A 24,238-nucleotide genomic window follows, 5' to 3' on the forward strand; every position below is an offset into this window, starting at 1 on the left:
ATTGAAGAGTTTTTTCAGTCACTCTTTGTGTATGAGTAATAGTAGCAGGCAGGACCTTTGTTCTTCCCTCTTTAGGTGTTTTCTCTCACTTGTACTTGTCTAAATTCTATGGATTAATTTGTGATTTGTTAAGAAGAAATGGGTTCATGTGTTTCAGTGCACAAAGATCCTCAATTTCGTCTTGTTTTTGGGTCCAAAACTGCTCATCATACCCCATCACCTCTCCAACAAAAACCCACTCATCGATCTTCACCGCCTGTTGCTGCCTTTCCTGATTTTGGTATCTGATTCTCTTACTATTATTGTTTCTCTTTCATTTGGCTACAGAGTTACTGTCTATTTGAGTTAATCAGATTCTTGCCTGTGTTAAATGTTAATTAGGGGTGGAGGTACTTTGATTGTGAACCCACTAAGATGAGTTATGGGTTCTGTGTCCATTCAGAATTCATTAACTCTAAATTTTGGTTATAGATGTTGTGGTGGATTTTGATTATGTGGATGTTTTGGAATGCTTTAAAGGAAAATTAAGGAGGTAATTAGTTTGATCTGATGAACATCTTTTAGGCATATTAGTACAATAGTGATGAGAATATTTGAGGTTGGTAGCTAGAAAACAACAATTTAATGTATACTTTTCATAATTTATTGGAGTAGCTCTCAATAAGAAATAGTAGTGAACAAGTATCTTTTTTAGAATCTTGTATAATGCCAAAATTAAAATGGTTTGGTTGATGGGGCCTCTGTAGCACATGTTGTCATGAGCAGGGCAATTTTTTTTATTTCTGGAGACAAAGCAGCTTAACATAAAAGAACAAGAAAATAGCTTACAAGTATACCTTTAACCCAAGATACATTTTAACTACTTCCTATATTGGTATATTATAGAATTGTTCTCCTCATTACATGAGTTATTAAGAACTGATTTTTGAAGATTAGCCTGTTTCGATTAGCTTATTTTAAGTGCTTTTAAGCACTTTTCTAGTGTTTGAGTAAATTGAAAAAGTGCTTATGAGCACTTGGTTTTAAGGTAAAATGTTCAAAATAAGCCAAAAGCCATAAGTTGGGATTTTTAACTTGTGGCTTTTGGCTTATAAGTCAAAAGCCAAAAGCAAATCCAAACATGATTTCTTTAGTCATCGCATTATTCTATTTCTTGCTCGCTACTACTTTGATTAAATGAACATTTCTTATAAAAAGCTACAACCTGGTATCTCTTTGTGGTTGGTGCAAACTTTGTTGCGTGTTTTCGACAGACATATATTCAGTATTCACTGAGTTTTAGAGCTGAATGTAACAGATTTTTTGTTAATAAAATTGGCACACTTGACAAGTTTTATTTACCTCACTTTTCATTGTTGATAGCAGAAGAAAAATGTTATACAATTAGTTTGAAGTTGCTAGTTGCATTCAGCCTTCTCGAAATTCAGTTCTGTTCATGTAGATTAACAAAGGTCAGTAGAGGATAGTTCATCTACCCTTGTCAAGTATTCCATTTCATTACCTTGTGTTCTTGATCACGTGCCCAAATTATAGCTCTATTTCTTGAAGATGATTCATCTTTTTGTGCATCTTACTATTAAAGACCTAAGACGCAGGGGTTTACCCTATGAATGATCCCAAGTCCCAACCAATCTCATTTCTTTGATCTCTATTAGATATATTTATTTTGAGTATGCATATTAGGTGTTATGATTCAGTACTCATTTCAGCTTTCTTCTTAGTTTCTCACAGTACCACTGCGTGAAACAGCTCACCTTGCAGAATGTTGGAGCATCTTCCTGCATAATGTTTGTGTTACGGTTGTGTAATTTAGTTGCATCTTTTTATCTGAAGTTGAAGACATTTCTTTCTCGTTGTAGGTAGTAAGGAGGAGACCTTCTTTGATTCCCAGGCTTGGCTAGATTCTGATTGTGAAGATGACTTCCTTAGTGTGAATGGAGGTAAGATATGTTCTTCAATTGATGTTGTATGCTTCATTTTGTTGATCAATAAAGGAAATTTTCGTTAATTGGCAGCACTAAGAGTGTAGTCTGTACAACAAAAAACAATAGAGTTCCTTCCTTGGGTCTGCTAGGAACTGATACTGTCGGTATCTGCACAATATTCCTCTTTACACCAAAAGGAATGCCATCAATTGGTGGCCTTCATATTCTTCTGTATTCTCCCTAATCCCTTTCCATAGGTTTCATAAGCTACAATATTTATCGTAGTATATTTGTATTTGATCCGACTTACTGGAAGTGCCTAATGATTCACCCAGATGAGATCCATTCTACAAAAGTAGTTATATATCAGCTTTTTTAAAATTGAGAAAGTGCTTGCAACACCCTAGCTATAAATTTGTTGTTTACTTGTCATTGTCTTTTATTTTAATTGCAGATTTTACGCCTTCTCGAGGGAGTACTCCTGTCCATCCCAGCTTGGCTGGAAATTTAAAAGGTAACAGAGATGCCCCTGCTTCTTTTCAGCAATCACCGCCACAGGAAAAAAAGAAAAGATTGTCTGAACTTTTCAGTGAAAGCTTGAGAAATGAGCTCAATGAGCAAAATGTCATGAATACAAAAAAGGAAACTGCATTTACTGGTGATCAAGTTCCACCAAAATCCACACCTGGGACACCTTATGCGTCTGTGTGTAACAGCGAAAGAACCCCCAATGGAGAGCTAAGATCTGATGTCAAATCATCAAAGCCAGCACAATGTTGTCTTCCAAGGTTACTCTCAAGTCGTAGCTTTAGTGAAAGGAGGAAAAGAATGAGCCCAGCACGTACTGTTGGCTGATAACCCGGCCAATAAGTTGTCTCTCTTAAGGTATATATATATATAAATATATGTCTGTGTTTTATGTGCATGTTTAAGGTATAGAATATGAACTTTGATGGTTAGTATAACTTAATGGCCATGAGAATTCGGCACAAATACACAGATGTGTAGAGTTCTGGTATGTTCATTCTTGAATTTGGCTTTTTTATGTATAAAGATAGAGAAAAACTGCTTTCCAATTAATCAACAGTAGTTCACTTTCTTGTTTATATATGTTTCAGCTCCTCAATGAGCAGATTGCCATTTTCTCTCTTAATAGTTGCCATGTTTAGGCCCAAACACATTTGATCTAGTATGTGTTATGTGTTTGGGCCTTGCAAGAGATGGTGTTAAATAGCACATTTTTTCATAGTTTAATCAAACAAGTAGTGTGCATGTTGTCTTAACAACAAAATGCCAACAAGGTTGTGAAGGTCTTGTTGTGATGGAGTGGTAAGTACTCCTTCATGCTTAACCAAAATGTTTCGGGTCTGAGTCCCCTTGGGTATAGAATCACCTTTGTTAGAGAGTGTTACCCAATGTGGGAATTCCCTCACGAAATCGAATTTAGTCGGACTTCAATGTGGGTATCGGACACCGGGTGGGAAACAACAAAAAAAATGTGTTTGCACCAAGGGTGTGGCCTAGTCATCAATGAAGTGGTTGAGAAACCTGAGGTTTTAGGTTCAAAATTCAGCAGCCTTAGCTTTGGTGGATAGAGTTACCGGATACTTGTTTGTTGGTGGAAGGTGATAGGTATTTCGTGGAATTAGTCAAGGTGCGCGGAAGCTGACCAAGACATCACATTCATTAAAAAAACAACAAAATGCAATTCATGAATTATAGCCAAAATTGTGCAATTTGACTCTATAAACTATCATTTTCGAGTTGTTCAATAGCCTTCTACACAGTTCTTCTGAATTTCGAATAGTATTCTTTCAATGGTCAACGACCTCATTAAATTAGTTGCCTTTTCAAGGTAAATACGAAATTATTGAATGGTATTGAATTTGAATCTCCTCTTGTTTCCTTTGCATTCTCACTTTCGGAACCAATTGATCCGACTAATTCAGATACACTTAACTAATATGTAAAAATTAGGCAAATGACATAGTATAAGAAAGAAATTACTTCTTTTCCCTACTCTTTCATTAATTATCAAAAATCCCTTTTTTTAGTGTTTTCGGATACATAATATAGCAGTGTGGATACTTAATATAGTAGCGCGGATACTTTAATTAATAATGGGCGGATACTTAAATTATTAAATTGTTAGCAGCACAGATACTTAATTAACGGGCGGATGCATAATATAGCAGCACGGATACTTTAATTAATAACGGGCGGATACTTAAACTAATAAAGTATCCGGTTAAGTTGAATTGGGAGAAAATAAGGGATTTTTGTATTTTAGTAAAAGAGTAGGGAAATATTGAGAATAGGTAAAGAAGTGTTGTGTATTTAAGTAATTTTCCCTAATATATATACTCAATTCGAAATATCTAATTAACGGTATATCAATTTTGTTTATCATAAGCATAAGCACTTGTAACTACTAATTAAAAAGTGCTAATTATATAGTTATCAATTTTATTTTTTTAATTTCAAGACCCCTTTTCCCTTTCTTGGTATTCTCCCAATTTCCACTTCATCAGCACATGTAAAATATAAAGAACATAGCAACAGATTCCATGAATTATGTGATTGCTTTGACGTGTGGACCTTTACCAATTACACTATATATAATTATATAATATAAATAATATTATGTCATAACAATTGTTTTTATAACCATATGTAATGTATTATATTTACGTTATCGTTTCAGTTAGTGGACGATCTACATTGGTATCTTTACCCCCACATATACTGAAAAACCGTGGTGTTTGGATTAACTTTCTCGCGACTTGATAAATTTCATGGGATACCTGCGACCTCCCATCAGCAATATGTCCAAAAAACTCTGTCCATCAAAGCTAGAACGGATAGAAAGGATTTATATATACATTCAACATCATATTTGTTTCCTATATATAAAAGCTTGTTTCATATGGTTGATGGGATATATAGACAAATATATTTCATCTTCTATGACGTGATTTTTATATTTTAGAATTTATATTGAATATGTTCCTTTGTATCATTTTAGGATCTATTAATTTTATAATAACTATTTTCAACATGCATGAAACTGAATAACGATTTATAGATCACTTTTATTTGTGTGTTAGACAAATTTGACAACTAATTATCCTAAACGTACGAGTGAAATTGTTTGTCCTCTCTTAACTTTTAGTATACAAGTAGCCAAAAAGCAAACTAATGATGGGCAACAAATTGGCCTTTTATTGCAAATTCTCAACAAAATATGCTATGCCAAATTAAAACCGCCAACAATTGGCCTCACTTTATCTCCCTAAAATTTAAATATTGGTTTCATAAGTTTTAAAATATTTCACAGATATCAGTTGAGCTTCAAACACCAGAAATTAAAATACCCATTTAATATCGTATAATGTTGGCAAAAAGTGACAGGTTTAGTAGAATTAGTCGCTGTGTGCGAAAGCTGGCCCGGACATCATGGTCATAAAAAATAAAAATAAAAACTTATCGACCATTTGATAATTACACTAAATCAGGCAACAAAATAAAAAAATTAAAGTGAGATATTATTTAAATTAAATGACCAAGAATGATGTAATTAAAAGATACTCTATATACCTATCTCGTATTCATTGATTTGTTATTAAAATCTTTTGAATTTTTTTCTATAATTCTATATATAATATCATTTATTTACATTGTTGTTAAATCAATGTAACTTTAATAGGTAAGATTTGTAATTTTGAAAATAAGATATAATACGTGTCACAATAGATGAAATTAGTGCATGCACTTGATAATGTATATGATTTAATTTACATTTTTAAAGTAGCGATGTATATATCACTTTGACTCTGGTACAAAACTTATCTATAAATAAGTCTTTTTAAAATTTGAAATTTGTAATATTAAAAAACATGATATGATACAAATTGTAATTGATAAAAGTAAGGTGATAATATAAAAATCTACATATTACACTTGACGTTGACAATGCATATAACTTTTGATTTTTTTTCACTCTCTTTACACTATGTATGTATATCACGAAACTTCCACATATAATTGGTGGACCCCGACCGATACCCATTCTCTTAGAGTTAGTGTGTACGTTCATACTAAAAACTGGAAACAATAGTATATGAGTAGTGCGTTGTAAACAAAAGCAATAAATAAACTTTTTTAAAAGTGAAATAAATTATTAGTTTCGTTTTAGAGTTATTGATAGCCTTACAAAAAACTTCTCTACTTCACTAACTAAATTTAGACCCCCGATTTGCTACCGACAAGTAATCTCAAACGATTGTATGAGTATGCACCTCTTAATAAAAAGCCGAGAGAAGTGTTGAAAACATTTCTAAGAATTTAGGAATGTATTTCACTCATATTGTAAAATGAAGGGGTATATTTACTATCAAGATAAAACTAATAATTCCTTCCATATCTTTATAAAAAGGTCCTCAAGTTAGTCAGTTGTGTCAAGGAGGAAAAAAGAAGAAGATAACAAGTCGTTTTCACACCAATCCATATTATTCCCCATCATGTCACTATAAATATTTGTCTCTTCTTTCACGTACAGTTCAACCATTGCCCATCAATATATATCCCTTCTCCATTCTACTAATTATAGATAGAAATGGCAATATCAATCTTGTCATGTTTACGTATTTTCACATTAGTTATGTTTGTGCTTGAGCCTAATCGAGTGTTAGGCTCAAGACACTTTGGTTTCATTAGTTATGGCGACAATGGGGCGGGTATGTGCGCCTCCACTGTCGCCACTCATGGTTACAAATGCCAAGAATTTGAGGTATATATATATTTTATTTCTTCAATTATATATCTACTAGTTTAGGAATCTTAATTATATATGTGTCTCAGGTAAAAACTGATGATGGATACATACTAAGTGTACAAAGAATTCCACAAGGCCGTGTAGGAGGAGGTGGGCAAATCAGGCAGCCAGTTTTGTTGCAGCATGGAGTTCTTGTGGTAATAATTGACACATTCACACTTGCTCCTTTTATCTTCTAAAATTGTTAATAATTGTAAAGTTGCACACAACAATGTAGATTAATATCAACATCCTGCCTATAGCAAGTTTCACAAGGAAGTTGGGGGACTAATGTCAGGGTCATGATCAAATATGACGCTTGCATAGTGTACTTCGTTAAAAAATAAATTAGTTAATGATAAGTATTTGATCCGGTCGAGCCAACAGATCCGATATTGGTGGAGTAAAACTCGGAGATAGCAAACTTTCACGATAAATTAAATATTATACTAAAAGAGTGATGATCATGATTTCTACTCATTATGATTTCTTAAGGTAGAAGGATATTTATAAGTCTGAAACCGACATTAAATATCTTCACCATTATGGCATCCAATACATTGCCAATTGTGTAATTGATTGCTGCCACTTATTTCAATCCAAAAGTAAATATCCATATAGCTAGTTAGTGGTGGACCTTGTGCCAATCATTTTAAAAAATGATATATATGGTTAAAAAAAAATGATCGTTTTCTTATCGTCAGTCTATATAACTTAAATAATTATTTTTAAGGATGGTGCAACATGGTTGTTGAGTCCACCGGAACAATCCTTGGCGATGATGTTAGCAGATAATGGTTTTGATGTTTGGATTTCGAATACCAGAGGAACCAGATACAGTCGTCGTCATGTCACCCTTGACGCTAGAGATTCGGTATCGTTAATTTTCAAATTATTTAAAAAAAACATAAACATTATATTAATGATTATTGAAGAAACAATTTGTTTGCATGCAGGAATACTGGAATTGGTCATGGGATGAATTGATTGTTCATGATTTACCATCTGTTATTGACTTTATCTTCAAACAAACTGGACAGAAAATACACTATGTTGGTCATTCAATGGTATGTACGTTCGATCGATCGATCGATGAGATGGTTATACAATTAGTTTCAAATTTCATAGCCATAATATATATTAATGTAACAGGGAACTTTGATAGCTTTGGCATCATTCTCAGAAGGAAGAGAAATAGACAAGGTTAAATCAGCAGCATTACTCAGTCCAATTGCTTATTTGAGCCATATGACCACTGCACTTGGTGAAGTTGCTGCTAGAGCCTTTGTTGGTGAAGTTAGTAGATATGTATATTTTATTCTGGTATAATATATAAATGTGTCTTTTAACTTAGTCTCATCTGATATCTATGTCCTCTAACTTTGGGTTTGCACAAGTGGAACTTAAATTCGTATAAAATTGAACAAATAGACATATTAGACATCCTACATGACAATTTTGTATTATGCCATGTAGGACACCTGTGTCTACTTGTTCAATTTTATATAAGTTTAAGTGTCTACTATACGTATGCAGACCCAAAGTTAGAGGGCATATATACCAACTGAAATCAAGTTGAAGGACATATTTATATATTATGCATTTAATTTATATATTACAATCCATCTCTCTTAATTACAAATATATTTATACATATTTATTTGTGTGTGTCCGCAGATCACCACAATATTTGGTCTTGCTGAGTTTAATCCAAAGGGGTAAGTAAGTTAAATAACTTCACTAATTCATCATTTTAATTTATTTTTTATACAATTCTTATATATATATATATATTTATTTTTTTAATTTGTAATTTGTTGGTTGAATTTTTTAGTGGACCTGTAAACAAATTGCTCAAGTTCTTCTGTGCTCAGCCAGGGGTAAATTGCTATGACTTAATGACTGCAATTACTGGTACTAACTACATTTACTTAATTAGTTAAGTCAATTAGAACTATATATTTTAACAAATACTCTACAACTTATCTTACATCTTGATTAAAGGGAAGAATTGTTGTTTGAATTCCTCCACCGTCGAGATTTTCTTGAATGACGAGCCTCAATCCACTTCAACTAAGAACTTGGTGCATTTGGCTCAGAGTAAGTTATCTATCAGAGTCAGATTCATCGTGATACTTAATTTAATTTAATGAGTGAATATATATTGATGCAGCTGTTAGAGATGGCATACTTTCAAAATATGACTATGGGAGCAACTATAATTTGGAGCATTATGGTGAAACGAAACCTCCCAAGTATAATTTAGGCAATATTCCTCGTGATTTACCCTTATTTTTGAGCTACGGTGGGCAAGATGCACTGTCCGATAGCAAAGATGTTGAAACATTACTTGACTACCTAAAGTTTCACGATGTAGACAAATTGCATGTTCAGTACATCAAGAATTATGCGCATGCTGACTTCGTCATGGCAACCAACGCCAACGATCTTGTTTATAACCAAATTATTTCTTTTTTTAGGAACTATGCCTAGCTAAGACCCCTCATCAAAATTTGACCATGATGAGAATATGTACACAAAAATGTTCATGACAAAAATGCATGAACACACTAATTATTATTATTATTAATTTGAATACTATGAATTATTATTTAATTTTTGAGCAAAGAGTCTATCGAAAGTAATTTTTCTATTCCATAAAAATAAGAATAATGTATACACACCATCTTTTCCACACCCCATTCATAGACTACATTGTTGTTATGTTCAACTCAAACCTCATTTCTTTTATATAAAATATTTCGATAGATTGTAATAGTTTTATAATATTACAAAGAAAATAAGATACATATTAGTGTTATTATAAAAAAAAGTGAGATAAAAGGATAAAATGATTACTCTGAACTCTCAAATCTTTTTTAGAAAATATTGGTAGCTAGTTCCTATGTACTTTTTTTTTTTTTTTATATTATATAGAAATCATCAAATTTGTCCATATTATTGTTATTAGCAAAATCTATAGTATTTTTTTCTTGCTACATGAAACTCTAAAATGAAATAGGTTGATTCCACATATCTATTTTGGGAGGTCCATTAGGAAAATAGTTTTGTAATATGAGATATTTAACGAAACTTTTAGAAGATCAAAAATGTTTTTTCTTTTCAATCAATAATTAACTTTTTATTTATTTATTAAAAAAGAGGTGTTTGGAAGCACTTTTAAAAAGCTTAATTAAATACTAATTGCTACAAAAATATTCTTAAAATTTTTATTGATACAAAAAAAATATAATCGCAAAAAAGAAAGATTTTTAAGTTGATTTTAGTAGTTTAATTAAACCGCTAAATAAAAAAACCGGTTGTGATACCGGTCTGCCACCCGGATATATAGTGGGAAATAGATAAAACTATTTTATCCGTTCCCTGTAGAGAGACAACAATGGCGCTGAGCTTCTTCTCTCCGCCTGCTCTTCCAATCCATCGCATTACCTGTCAAGCTCTCTCCGTTGCTGTCCCATCAGTAGCAGTAGCACCTCTCCCTGTAAACCCTAATTCTTCCTTATCCTGCGCCCTCAACTGCACTCATTTCCAATTGTACGTAAATTCTTCTCTCTTCTCATTATGTTAGGGTACCGTAATTTTGATATGATAATTTGGTATATATCATACCATGCGTAGCCCTATAGTAAGCTGTATACATAGTTTAAGTGGAAGACAGAGGTTTCATTTGCCTCAATATTTTACTTTTTTGTTGAACTGCATCTAATTTGACAGGTGTTCTGGTTGTACTCAAGAGTACAATCTACATCATCCGGTTGTAATTGATGAAGCTATTGGTTTCTTCAACAAGCTCGGAATCAAAGATTTTTCCTTTGACTCCTGTAGATTAGTATGTAATCGCTTGCTTGCTCATTTTTCAAATTCTATGATTTTACGGCATCTATCACTTGTAAGCTAGATTAAATGTCTTGTGAATGCAGTGGGGATGGAGGTGTCGGGCTAAGCTGGCTGTTCGCGGTTCATCCACCAACCCCTTGATTGGGCTTTATGAGGAGGGCACTCATAATGTTGTTGATATCCCTGATTGTAAATGTATGCTATTTGGATATTTACATATCTGCTTATTGTCTAGACAATGTATAGAATTATCTAAGTCCGGCCTCTTTTTGCAGCTCATCATCCAAACATCAATGCTGCTGTTCAGCTCCTGAAGAAAGGCTTGTTCTTAATCCACCCCCCAATTTATGTGAATGAATTATACATACTATTCCTTCTTCTCATTTGGATATTAAATCCAGGGATAATTGAGTTGAATGTTGAACCATATGATGAAGATCAAGGCACTGGTGACCTGAGGTATGTTCAGGTGAGTAAAACATAGAAGTTTTCAGAGGAAACATTTAGGTTGGTGAGATAGTTTGATGGAAATTTTTTGGTGTTTTTTATTTACTAAGGTGCTACTCCTTGTTGTGCAGATGGCCGTCACCACACATGATACCTCCCTTCCTATCCCGGAGAGATATAAGAATGGTTTGTACATGATATACTGAATAAGAGGCTTATGATTATTCTTTGATGGTGTTGATAGAAATTCTCTCATTTCAGGTAAAGTGCAGGTCTCTTTGGTTTGGAATTCGAGAAGCGAGAATTCAGCTAACACAGGAAATTTAAATGCTTTAGCCAATGTAAGAAATTTATGTTAGCAATACTAGATTTCGTCATCAATGAATTACATTAATTTTACAGAATCTAACTTGCTATTGTAGTTCCTATGGGGCAACGGTGGGCCAAAGAGAAATGTTCATTTAATTCATTCAGTTTGGGCTAATTTCCAGACATCATCAAATAATGTGAGCAAATATCTCTCTCTCTGAATGGATGTCAATAATATATGATTAGAACTTTTAGCTCATAATTTGGCCAATATGAGGTCCTTTCGTACACTGTGTGGGATCTAAACAAAGGCATGCTACTAATCATAGCTCGTTTACTTACCTTAAAGTATCCCATCAATTTATTTCTTGGTTTCCATTTCCTAGCCGATGCAAAATTGAGATGCATAGCTTGTAGTCTGTTTCATTTTTCCTAGCCGATCCGAAATTGAGATGCATAGCTTGTTGTCCGTTCATTTTGCAGTGTCTATCTCTTCAATTGAGAATAAATGTTTTTTTTAATGTTAAAAAACAACTAAAACATATAGCTTTTTTAAATGAAAAAGTTAAAGCAACTTAATGGTTTTGGTGCTGTCATTTTTTCAAATATACTCTCTTCATACTTGTATGTTAAATTTGTTAGCTCAAGTTTCTGTAAAAGGAGTAGTTCACTGTGTTAAATATGAGCTTCTTATAAAAGTTGGGAAATTGGCGTGGAGTTTTGTGGCTGGCTAATGAATTTAAGACCCCTTCTACCCGTTCCAATTATAGAAATAGACCTCCCGTTCCATGAAATGGATGAGATACATGGCTCCTAAATTGAAGGTTGTAGTTTCATAGAGAAAAGAAAACTCTTGCTCCTTGGCGAGGTTGCATGAAGTGAAGATATTTTAGTTTTGGCATAATACATAAATATGTCCTTTTACTTGGTTTCAGCTGACATCTATCCCCTCCGACTTTGGGTGTGCACAAGTAGACACTTAAACTTGTATAAAATTGAACTTGTATGACATAAGGATGCATGTGTCTACTTGTTCAATTTTGTACAAGTTTGAATGTCTACTTGTGCACACTCAAAGTTGAAAAGGGCATCAATGACATTTGAAGCCAAGTTAAAGGGCACATTTATTTATTATGCCTTTAGATTTTGCTTTTATTCAAGAACCTGGTAACAGGGAAGCCTCAACTTGACAACAAAAACCACAACACATGATAATTACAAATGGTTCTTGTAACTTTCTCGTTTTAAGGGTTACTGGAGGGTGAAGGCATCAAACATTCAGATTCTTAAGGTTGTGATCCTGGCTTTGTGCTCCCTATACTGTCTTGTCCAACAGAACTGCAAAGTTATTTGAATGTAGATACTGAACTACATTGGCGCCTTTTTCTTTGAATAGGTTACTGAACAGTGTAGTTTTACTTGTAACATCTCCATGATTTTTTTTTTTTTTGAAACTGGTAAAGTTCTTTCACATCTCCATGATTTCGAACAAAGTCAATGAGAAAGACTTGTGAATTTCCTATCTTATGCATGAAAAATTATTTGAACGTTCTTGCTCATATAAGACTCTTTCTCGGTTTGATATATAAGAACTTGGTGTTAGTGTACCTATTGTGATATCAGCTATGTCAACTGGATCATAGTCTAAGACTCCTCAAAAGTAAGTTGTTTCTTCAGAGTTTAGCCAGTGTGCTTTAGATTATTATACAGATTTTAGTAGATCAAATATTGTGAATAACAAACGTCAATACCATTTGTATTGTTGCATGCAAAATTTATCAAGACTTCTCCTTTCCAGATTCCACTAAACCTTGTCAGCTGCGCTGCTAATATTGAACTAATCTACTGTATTTTGATATCTTGATAAGAGTGCCGCAGTTGTTGATATCTTCTTGCTGGCATGCAGATTATATTTGGAAACAGATGGAGACATTTGTTAGGGGAAAGAGATTTCTGGGAGCACATTGGAGGGATTGATGTCTCTTTAGCTCCATCAAGCTTTGGGCAAGCAAATACGCGGGTAGAACTCCTAAAAATGGATCTTATTTGTTTTTTTCTTAAAGGAAAGATCAATCATGTTTTATAGCATTTCCTTGAGCTCCACTTAAGTAGCATAGACGAGACATAGATCAGATTTCATGGATCAAGCACGATAATGGATTGTTCCAGCCTGAGTCTTCTATGAATAAGGTTCTCAGTACTCCAGAAAATTTAGACACGGCAGGAATAAGCATCCATGAATCCTTATTACATGCCACTTATCAGGAAAAAAGAATAGAATCTTTATTCTGGACATTGGACGTGTCTTCTTTAGAGTAAATAACTTAGTTTCATTCTTTTCCTACCTTCTTCTGCTTCTGGTTTAGTCTTGGGCCAATCAACAACTTCTGACCTTGCAATGACTTGTTTTTGATGATTACTTTCTTATTTTAGTTTACACTAAACCCACTTAAGGATGACCTAAACTTGGTTTGAGCCACAGAACAGGCAATTTTCTAGGGGCATATTTCTCATCATCATCTTTTTCTTATTTTGGTAACCCACCATACAACCTTGACCGATTTTCCCATTACCACATGTTTTCCCTCGATTTTACTTAATTTGTTTGTCATTCTTCAGGCTTTTGATTCTTTGCTGCGGAAGTTACAGAAATATGTCCCTCAAGGTGCATCAGTTGTTGATCTCTATGCAGGAGCTGGTGTAATTGGTTTGTCTTTGGCTGTTTCAAGGAAATGCAGGTCGGGATAATAGTCCTCTACCCCTTTTATTGACCTACTGTCTGTTTTAGTCAGTCCCGAAAAGATTAGTCTCTCTGGAAATGGAAAATTCTATCATATTCAAAAATTGAAGTTAACAGTTGATAAAATCACTTCGTATTATTTCAATTATTTTTCCATGTGCATTATTTTGAATTTGATGTGACATTTTTACAACATTTTCATTTCTCTCCCTTATGTGGATAAATATCCGTTCACATCTTCTAGGTATAGTTTTAACACATCTATAGCGAACTTAGATCTGATAAGTTGTCTGAAGATAACATGTCTGAACTCCTCTCTTTTAATTTATGTTTAAACCTTAAAGTCAACTAAGTCAATCGAATTTGGACAGAGTCAGTTTCAAAGCACTTCCAATCAATTCTCTTAACTTGAACAGTATAACTCCAAGATTCCTAAGAAGTTGTTTTCTTCTCAGGTCAGTTAAATGTGTTGAGGTTAACAAAGAGTCCAGGCAATCTTTTGAGAAGACAGTGGAGCGCTTGCCTACAAATGTCGAAAGCAATATCAGCTGGCACCATGCAGACGCTTCAATAGTAAGTCTGAACAAGTCAATTACATATGTCATCACAAACATATGATTTCATCACAAACATGCACCACTTTGTTTTTAGTCGCATAAACTTGTCTTGCAAGTATGATAGAATTGATTCAAGAATAGATAGGATGTAGCATTACAAAATTACATGGGACATACTGCAGTAGGAACGTGACCATCTACTCAAAATGCACCCTCAGCTAAGACTAGTAGCCAATGGTATTTCAATCATGGTGCACATGCCTACACCTAGAAGTTCTAAGCAGAGCAATGCATATGTCCTACACAGATACTTGAAAGGGATCTGCTTATTGTGAAAGGCTCTATTGTTACTTACTTGCCGAACAAACTGCAGACTATTAGTAATCCCATTTCAGTAGACACTTTTGCCAATTGTAACCCCGACTATCTTGGATAAGCTACTGTAATTCAGTAGGCCATGCATCAAATTATCTTCTCATCAAGCTATTTTGGACTGCCCTGTATACTTCTGCAGCTATTCTGTATTAGTATCATAGAAAAACAGCTTGATTAAGTGGAGTTTCTCCATTTCGGAAGTTTTGTCTTAGTAGCCAATCTGGTCCTACATAAAATCCACAAAATGGAGCTACATCGTAAGATGTGATGATAATTGTATTCCAATCAACCTTGGTCACTATCATCCTCAAGTAGAAGTAGTACTTTGATTGGGAAACCTGATGCAATTCTGAAAATTACCTCATAGGTTCTCTATTATTGGAAGAACTGCCTTAATGAGTCTTCTAAGTTCAATTTTCTTCCACTTGGCCAGTTCCGTTTCACACTTTGGTGAGTTCACTCACAGTGGTGACATTGGCAGTACATGTGTATGTCTGTTTCTTTATTCCCTCTTCTTTAAGTTTGGAAAAGCAGCAACAAATGGAGAGCTGTTGATTTACTCTGTAAAAAGTAGGAAATTGGAAAAAGAGGTCAGTGCTTCGCTAATTTCTGCGGTTAATTTAACTGTATAAGGTTATCATTTATTTGCTTCATCATAGTTAACATTATCATATCTCTTGGACCGCTTAGTTCAATTCTGGAGAAAACTCTACTGGTGGAAACTTCGCAATGTCTTCGTAGACTCAACTTGTTTTAATCTTCTTTTCCAGACCTAGAACTCCGTTGGTATGCTGAATATCTGTATATGATTTTGATGGTGTGTATAAGTTTCACTTGAACTTACAACTTGCATAGGAACCAAATTCATGGCTCTTGGGATCGAATGTTGTTGTGGTTGACCCTCCGAGGAAAGGACTGGACCCGTCCTTGGTGAAGGAATTACGGCACATCTCAGCAGTGGAACTCAGAACATCTAAAAGGTGGAGTGAAGGGAAATTCTATGAAGTAAATTGGTTGCTATATATGTTATGAAAATTCACGATCATTGATGTACTACAGCATTTGAGGATGCTCCTGTCATTCACATATGTTTTATTTGTTGTGTTAGACCTGAAAAGGTCAAAGACGAGAAGAGACCGTGGATCCTGCGTGCCAGAGAAGATTCAATTCAAATTGAAAGCACAACTGTACATGAGGAAAATCAATCATTGCCTCAAACGCTTATCTATATTAGCTGTGGCTGGGAAAGTTTTAAAGAGGTATATGTGGCCTTCAAATTCATATTAGAAAATTCAGATTGAGATGCAGCTCTTTGATCTTTCTGTGTTCATACAATTTGTTTGAACTATCATTCAGTTCCATCAAGTTTTTGGTTCATAAGATGCCATAAAACTTTGGGTACTGAATTATGTCATCTTGAAGCTGATGATAGGCCCTTTTTTCATGCAGGATTGCACGTCACTGCTAGCTAGTAAGGAATGGCATTTGCATAAAGCCCATGGCTTTAATTTCTTTCCTGGAACACAAAGGTTTTGCCTTTCCCTTAGTCCTACAGACAAGTTTAAACTTGTATTTGTTTCAACTAACATTAAATTTCATCCAACATGGTTACAAAATAACTTCTATTATTTATTATTGCCATTCACGTATATGCGTAATAAACACATCTGCTTGAAGGAAGAAACTCTGTGCTGCACAAAAAATTGTGAATGGTCTTCCAGCATAGTGTTATATCCGTGCCACTATGGAGAAGAGGATGGAAGATTCTCAATCACTGCTCACAAATACTGACATTTCTGTTCACGTCACTTCTATGTGGAAATTGCTACTCTATGTAGTGTTAGATGTGTTGAAGGGACTTACTAATTTTGACTAAGCCTGTCGTTAGGACATTTCTAAATTTGAGATTGTGCATTGGTGGTCACTGATTGTTGAGAAATATAGGTCTCAACTGGAACTCAGCAATCCCATTGGTGATAGCAAGGGAATGAAAGACATCACAGAAGATCAGTAGGTTGAAGGGCTGGGGTTCGTAGATGCTCACTAAAGACACCAAAAAGAAAGATTTGTTTTTTCTATTTAGGACATAGATAATTCTTGTTAAATAAGTGTTCCCCTTACCTTTTTTTTTCCTTTGTTTTATTTTTAAATTCCTCTTCCTTATGCATATTGTTATCTTCTTCTTTTTCTAGATCCTGTCCCTTGCTTTGTTGGTAGTGCTTTTGCTTGAAGCTTCATTCTTTTGACAGCTTTGGTGATCTTTAAATCTAACTGGATGCAGTATTGAGATTCTAGCTGTGTTTAAACGAGGCAGAGGAGCTAGCACCAAGAAGAAGAAATCAGGAAAAAAGCAAAAGAGATCCCACTGAAGAATTCAGTAAAAGAAAGGCCAACAATAAAGCTCATATTCGACTGAAGTAAATTACAAGGAACAGAAGGGTAGAGAGGAGGAGGCGTGCTCTGAATTTTTTTTGAAGGCAGAAGATCAATCCTCATGATTGCTGTTCTTACCTTATGGGTCAGTCAATGTGACTCTCGCGTGCCCAAGTGTCCAACTGCTGTATAATTTACTAGTGTGGAAGTCATTTGGTGTGTAACCAAGAACGTTTTGTTTCACTCATTTCTGGTCTCACATCCATAGCATTGTATTTTGCAAGAAGCAAATAGTGCTGGGGACTGTTTTGGGTAGAGAGAGGTATTCACGATTTCATGTATAGCAGAAAAATATTCTTTTTGGCTCTTCAAGCATCTTCCTGGCCTTTCAGTTTGTTCTCTCAATTGTTTCTTTTCTTATGTTGCTATGAGTAACGGAGCAGTTGGACATCTGGATGCTTTGTGTGACGAACGTAGAATAGTAGCTATATTGTTGCTCTTAACTCTATGCTATGCAAAATGAGTGATGCACTTAAACAGTTCTTCTAAAGCAATTTCTGAAAGGAAAATGAGTGATGCACTTAAACAGTTCTTCTAAATCAATATTGCTAGTTTTCCTTTCTCATGTTCATGGGTCTTTGAAGATCGTGTCAAGAGTCTGAGCACAAATGCAGGATATTTATAGCTGCTGGTCAGTTTTACATGTTGATGACCCTGTTGGTGATACACACATAGTTCATGACTACAAATTCAGATCATTGAACTACAATGGGAAGTAGACATCAATTCATTCAACTGCTGCGGTGGGTTTAAATTCCATGTAAATCTGCGCCAACCAGCTGGTCTTGTACCCTATAATACCGCAACAATGCATGCTAGGAAGATGCATAAAAGAGGACTACAAAAAACCTTCTAAAACAATGCAAACTTGGAAGATTTAGAATACACTGTTTCATATGAGAGTGTGGAGTGAAATATATATTTATCTTCACACATAGTACTTGGTTTTCACACACATACATATACATATACATAATGTTCGAGCTGATAGTCGTAAATTGTGATTCTACTGAACCACTCTAGATTTACTGTAAACCATACACAAGAAGCACTTTTTCCTGGTTTACATCCACAAAGTAGAGGCTCCTCCAGCCTTTACTAACAACTCCACTGAATCCAATCTGAGATTTTAAGAAGAATAGATAGTACCTAAAACATTTCCAGAAAACTTTGAATTCTTAGACATTAGTGCATAAAGAGTAATCCATATACTATACCTGTATATTTACATGTATTCAGCACCAATGTTCATTCTCCTGAAGCGCTAAACTTTTTGCACAGAATTCACCTGTATTGCACGCTGAAGAAGTGACCTATACTCTTGACTTCTTGACCATTCATCAATCTCGCGTGCACGTAAAACAGGGAGTGGATGTGAAAGTTGCCTTGTTTGAGCATTTCTAAAGAGAACTTGTTGAACTTAAAAAGAGTTATGAAAATAAGAAAATTGCAAGCCAAACTATCACAGAGTTATATTCACCTAATATACCACCCAACTGGACTTGATGATGCTTTGTCATAGGAGCGAGCTTGCTCTAAGAATGCATCCACATTCAGTTGATCCGACAGAGATGGGCAGCCGCCCGCTAATTTCATTAGTACTGAAATAACCACCTCTTGTGGGAGCATGACAAAAGAAAAGGAAATTCATGCATAAGATTTTCTGATGTGGTTAATGCCCTTAAACTAAATTTACTATTCGGGTTTCATCTACCTTTGGATCTTGAGCAACAAGAAGTGCTGCACGATCACAGGTGAGTTCTGCTGCTCGAAGCCAGCGTAAGAGCTGTTCTTCTAGTCTTTGAGCAATCAAACTGCCAACACCTGTGGGTAAAAAGATTTCAAAATCATTTGTAACTGAAATATGCCCCTCTTTTTGCTTGCAGCTACACAACTAATCCCAAAAAATGCATACTGGCAGCTAAGGAGCAATACACTAAAGCATCCTATCCTATCTGAGTTTACCCTTTGTACTTTAGACAGCTGTCCATAGCATCATAAGGGGGACCCCCTTTCGAGGTACAAGAAGAGTACGATACAAGGGAGGTTGGTCTTCGAGTCGAATTCCATACAAGCATTAAGATGAAATACTATGAGCCCTAATGCCCTTAATCATAAACATTTTGTAGCATTAACTTTTTTTTGATAACCGAAACATTTTGTAGCATAAACTTTTGGGCAAACAAAGTCTCACATATATGTTGTGAACAAGTTTTTCAGTTTTGAATCATCAAATCTGAACAACAATCTTTTTGTTCACCATGGTTACACATGAGACCATCAGGATGTCGATAAAAATATCCATATGCCAAACGAAAGATGCTTTAAAATAGAAAACATAAGGGCAAAAACTTTGCAACAACACTTACCTGCCATGTAATATTTTACATTTTCTTATATATGATATACAATTTACAATGCAAAGAGACCCTAGACAGATTCACGTTGAAGCACTTCTATAAGCATCATGCGATTTCAAATATTCCAGGAATATTTGTTGCTGATAATCAATATAAATTGACTTAGGATATGTATTGTTTAACTTCTGCATTGCAACCTTTTTGACTGTTAATTTACCAGAAGTGGCTGGATTATCTGCTACTTCCATGTTCATTTCACCATTTATGTGTTATGCAAAGTAGAATGTAAGCCATACCAGGAACAGTGTAGGCCCCAAGAGTGAGAATATTAGCAAATGTCAACCACACACCATGATCACATTTCAGATGACCTAACTCATGAGCCAAGACAGCCTGGAAAGAATAACAAAGAACATAAAAGAGGCAAATCAAACGCATGCAGCAAAAATTATTAAGACAAGAAAAGTAATGCTTAAACCTGAGCTTGATAACCCAAGTTAGCTAAGAATGATTTGATGCACGAAAAAATAAAAGAAAAGACAAATCGAAGTAGGTTAAGATCTTCAAATAATGCTTAAGCCTTCCATAGGGATACATACACTAAGAAAAATTTCCAAGCAAATCATTCTTCTTGCAGTAGCTAAACTGATACATTCCTTTGTTCGGAATCGCATACAAGAACCACAAGCAGATACTAACAGCACTCATTTGAAAGTTAATGCAAATCAAATACAAAATGTATACCTGCAATTCCTTTTGACTGAGCAGCTCCACAAGGCTTGTATGAACCACTACAAAAGGCTTTTTACCACTGACAGCCAGGGTATATGCATTGGGTACAGGACTTTGACGTATATACAAGTCAGGAGCCTCAATATTGAGTATTCTAGCAGCCTCAACCATTAAGTAATGAAGTTCAGGTAGCTGAAAGACATGCTAAATCAGTTAGATGAGTGAAGATCTCTCTGACCTCTTTATTTTTTAAGACCAGGATGCACTGGATGTTGAGAATCTTATATTACTAGGTGATTTTTCATTATTTCCACAGATAATTCCACTAGGCAAGTAATTAAGCATCCACAGAACGAAGTGACCTAACAGTTAGATGCAAAATGAATAACCTGATTTTCCGAAACAAGAACTGACGTCCCTATGTTCTCCAGAAGCATAATTTGCTCTGAAACAGTCCCTGAAATATTAGACAGCAAAATTAGTGGTTGTAGCAATACTAATACCCCATTTGCACACTAGGAAACTAAGACAAGTCATCATTGAGTTACCTAGTAAGGCTTTTCCAATTTCGTTGAGACCAGGTATTGCTCTCAAAAGCAACGTATTCTGTGAAGGCAATTAAAACATGAGAAAGAACATCTAAACAGCAGCAGCAGCAGGAAAAAGGGGAAGAAGAATGACCTGTCTGTCAAGAGGATGCCTAAAATCGTCTGCATCAAGATCACGAAACGTGAGGGAGGCTGCTCGACATACAAAAAGGCTCAATCTTTGCTTCCGAAATCCAGTAATCGGAGGTTTAATCTTACAACTGAGAACCGATGGGGAGAAGCAGAGGGAAGCCATTGAACAAGAAGATGAAGAGACTTGTTTTGTTGCTCACCTCACCCCTACTCTTGCTCACATCAATTTTTTTTTAATATCTCAATTCATTTGTTTGGTTCCTCATATAATTGGGGCATAGACTTGTTCTCACTAAAAGAGAGAAAAAAAGAAAAAAGGAAAAAACTACGTAATTAGATATACTTTACTATCTTATATAATGTTATCGCTTATATTTGCAAAATATTACATATTTTACTATTGATTAAGTTTTTCTATCATATATATTGAAACAATATATTGAAGAGTAATTTGCTTATCTTGTTTGGATGATTGTTACGTGTTATATTGTTAGTTTTTTTTTTTTATGGTTACTTAAATTCAATTGTATTGTATCGTTTAAATCTACAGTTAAGTAATGAAAAAGATTCATTTTATGTAAAGATCGATTTGATGTGATTGCATGGTTACCTTGATATATATATTTTTCTCATTTTATCTTTATTTATTATTTAATAATTATATTTCATTATTTTACCTACCTTTTTATAGTAGCTCTGCCTCATGCCTTACTTTTCTTGTAGGTTTATTATTCGAATTATAGATATGTGACATTATGTAACTATGGAGAACGATACAATCTTTCTAAACATTGTATTCATTCAAAACAATACAGTATGATACAATGCAATACAATATATTATGAAATAATACGTAACAACCATCCAAACAAAGTGCAAGCTAGTGGAGTTTGGCCAAAGAAAATAGAAGATTAAAAATAGAAAAAACACTTTTGAATTTGACATAAATTAATTATTAGTTTCATCTCCTACACTTAATTTTGATTTGATATATTTGAAGTCGTTGAGTTGACGGCAGAGAAAGACTCGGCATTCAGGCGAGCTACCCGGTGGTCTAAATCAATGGACATTAATGAACCATCATGGATGGACCTGCGGAAAAATAGCTCGACGCCAGGATGATAAACAGCCTAACACGATCCTTGAGTGTTTCCTTAACAACAGCCGCCGCTGACAGCACTCCACTGCTATCGTCATGTACATGGTACAACAAGAAGAGAATTAGCAGAAATCGAAAGGTTTTTACCCAAAACTTCGCTCTTCCAAATTCTAATAAAATTAAAAAAGTAATTTGAATAGAGGGGGTGCACCCACGCCCAGGCGGTGGCTAATATGTTATCGAGATGCAGTTTGTTGTTGATAAGGAGAAATAGTTGAATGGCAATGGTATCGAAGGAGGAATTTCTTCATCTCTTTGATCGCTTTGTTTCCTCATTTGCCAACATGGTATGTATGTATGTACTTGATTTGCTTTTCTTCAACTAACTGTCTATTTCGCCTTTATTTGCCTTTATCCTCAAATCAAATCAAATCATGATTTGCAGATGTCAAGCAAAGGATTGTGGATGTCGTCAATCACAAACATGTTAACATTCATACCTAATCATGTCAATATCTTACATGTTTATGATTCTACTTTGAAATCAAAAGATGGATATGCATGAAGCTGTTGCTATTACAACTGGTATCCAAGAGGAGATATTTTCAAAGATGGAAATTGGTGAGCTTTAAATCACTCAACAAATTAACCCAGACTATTTTTGAGTACACAAATGCTTCTTTGGTGAAAAGAATAAGCATTTTGATTCTAACCATCTTGCTTGGTCCTTGCGTTTCAAAAAAGAGATGTCAAGTTGCAGATTTGTTACAACCCAATTTTGTAAATATAGTTCATGTATAATTCTTGCTGCTGATAGTACTATTTCATGAAATTGTATATTTTAGCTTGGAATAACAAGCCATATTGCCCGATAATCCTGTTTTCATTGTTAGATTTGATTAAAAGATGGAACATTGCTTCTTTTCGTCGATTTAGAAACTAATACTAACTTTTTTCCACTGGTGAAAATGTAGTGTCATCTAGTATTTGAGGAAAATGCTTGCTTCACAGAGTTATATATAACCATTAGGAATTCCTTATTTCTCTGTTGCAGATCCACAATTTGGTCTTGCTTGCTTGGGAAAAATAAACATGACCTATGAGAGTGATCGAGACCTGATGATTCGTTTTTACGAATTTGTTGCAAAGTAAGATCTGAATATTCCGTCTTTAAGGGTTTTGCAGTGCATGTGCTCATTTATGTATATCAATTTTATTCTTTTGTTTATTATTAAGATGAACTTGTATATTGTGTTTAATTTCACCTTTGGACCTTTTCAAGAAAATTTCTTGGCAAAGTGAGTGCTCAATAAGATATAATGCAGTGTATTTCTCTTCTTTATTCAATAGACCATTAATGCTACTCTTGCTAACAACTCGAGTACATATATAATGAATATTGAATTCTATAAAAGTAGTTGACTAGGATTTTATTTTCTTTATTCTACCTTCCATGAAGAGAAGAAATGGCTTGTGAAGAGGCCGAGCTTGGGCCGGACAGGTTTGCTGAAAGATTAATGATGCAACAGAATTTACAAGAGCAGGTAAGATATCTCTTATCTTGAGGTTTAATTATGTTATAGCTGCGATAGTAAGAGTGAATACATATATTTTGACAACAACTGGAGATGCTGAAGTACATGCACAACTTTCAACTAAATTTCATATTAAGACGATTTCCTCATGAATGAAGATGCTAACTTCATAAACAAAACATTGAAAAACATGAACTCTCTGCTTGATCAAGACATCAAGGGAAGTCAAATAAGTACCTGAAACAATGGAGTATGTTGACCATGAGCTTTTGTCATTAGAGTTTACAACTCTATGAAAGTGATGGAAGATATAAAATTATATTTCCACATAAATTAGCTATTTATTTTGGTCGTGGTACCAAATATTGTTCTTCT

At 34.5% G+C, this 24,238-nt stretch overlaps 5 protein-coding genes across 8 annotated transcripts; 4 read left to right on the forward strand and 1 right to left on the reverse strand.

Annotated features, from left to right (window-relative positions):
• On the forward strand, window positions 1–3,033 carry LOC125860567 (uncharacterized protein At3g27210-like). The gene is made up of 3 exons (XM_049540550.1): window positions 1–280; window positions 1,860–1,940; window positions 2,380–3,033. The coding sequence occupies exons 1-3, from the start codon at window positions 139–141 to the stop codon at window positions 2,778–2,780; spliced, it is 624 nt and encodes a 207-aa protein (XP_049396507.1). The 5' UTR covers window positions 1–138; the 3' UTR covers window positions 2,781–3,033.
• A 3,463-nt stretch (window positions 3,034–6,496) lies between these two features.
• LOC125859422 (triacylglycerol lipase 2-like) lies at window positions 6,497–9,354 on the forward strand. The gene is made up of 9 exons (XM_049539169.1): window positions 6,497–6,714; window positions 6,786–6,896; window positions 7,472–7,612; window positions 7,695–7,805; window positions 7,891–8,034; window positions 8,416–8,456; window positions 8,573–8,652; window positions 8,743–8,838; window positions 8,912–9,354. The coding sequence occupies exons 1-9, from the start codon at window positions 6,541–6,543 to the stop codon at window positions 9,229–9,231; spliced, it is 1,218 nt and encodes a 405-aa protein (XP_049395126.1). The 5' UTR covers window positions 6,497–6,540; the 3' UTR covers window positions 9,232–9,354.
• A 700-nt stretch (window positions 9,355–10,054) lies between these two features.
• Window positions 10,055–17,807, forward strand: LOC125858006 (uncharacterized). Of its 2 annotated transcripts, none has more exons than XM_049537667.1 (15): window positions 10,055–10,293; window positions 10,474–10,588; window positions 10,680–10,791; window positions 10,872–10,916; window positions 10,998–11,065; window positions 11,175–11,229; window positions 11,305–11,384; window positions 11,466–11,549; window positions 13,259–13,372; window positions 13,972–14,090; window positions 14,548–14,665; window positions 15,880–16,004; window positions 16,133–16,283; window positions 16,474–16,553; window positions 17,306–17,807. In XM_049537667.1, exons 1-15 carry the CDS (start codon window positions 10,139–10,141, stop codon window positions 17,391–17,393), a joined length of 1,509 nt encoding a protein of 502 aa, XP_049393624.1. In that variant the 5' UTR covers window positions 10,055–10,138; the 3' UTR covers window positions 17,394–17,807. The 2 variants fall into 2 exon arrangements, with proteins under 2 accessions (XP_049393624.1, XP_049393625.1); XM_049537668.1 differs by lacking the exon at window positions 17,306–17,807 and adding an exon at window positions 16,702–16,765.
• A 570-nt stretch (window positions 17,808–18,377) lies between these two features.
• Window positions 18,378–21,520, reverse strand: LOC125858007 (uncharacterized). Of its 3 annotated transcripts, none has more exons than XM_049537669.1 (9): window positions 21,231–21,472; window positions 21,098–21,155; window positions 20,939–21,006; window positions 20,562–20,741; window positions 20,114–20,210; window positions 19,172–19,281; window positions 18,938–19,071; window positions 18,675–18,857; window positions 18,378–18,578 (listed from the first exon to the last, which is right to left on the reverse strand). In XM_049537669.1, exons 1-8 carry the CDS (start codon window positions 21,390–21,392, stop codon window positions 18,722–18,724), a joined length of 945 nt encoding a protein of 314 aa, XP_049393626.1. In that variant the 5' UTR covers window positions 21,393–21,472; the 3' UTR covers window positions 18,378–18,578; window positions 18,675–18,721. The 3 variants fall into 3 exon arrangements, with proteins under 3 accessions (XP_049393626.1, XP_049393627.1, XP_049393628.1); XM_049537670.1 differs by having other exon boundaries at window positions 18,378–18,606; XM_049537671.1 differs by lacking the exons at window positions 20,939–21,006; window positions 21,098–21,155 and having other exon boundaries at window positions 18,378–18,606; window positions 21,231–21,520.
• Window positions 21,521–22,612: 1,092 nt separating this feature from the next.
• On the forward strand, window positions 22,613–24,019 carry LOC125859204 (uncharacterized). The gene is made up of 5 exons (XM_049538908.1): window positions 22,613–22,675; window positions 22,880–22,949; window positions 23,383–23,476; window positions 23,788–23,872; window positions 23,948–24,019. Exons 1-5 carry the CDS (start codon window positions 22,613–22,615, stop codon window positions 24,017–24,019), a joined length of 384 nt encoding a protein of 127 aa, XP_049394865.1.
• Window positions 24,020–24,238: the final 219 nt, after the last annotated feature.

Source organism: Solanum stenotomum, chromosome 3 (assembly GCF_019186545.1).
Source record: "Solanum stenotomum isolate F172 chromosome 3, ASM1918654v1, whole genome shotgun sequence".
In the NCBI taxonomy this organism is placed as follows: domain Eukaryota; kingdom Viridiplantae; phylum Streptophyta; class Magnoliopsida; order Solanales; family Solanaceae; genus Solanum; species Solanum stenotomum.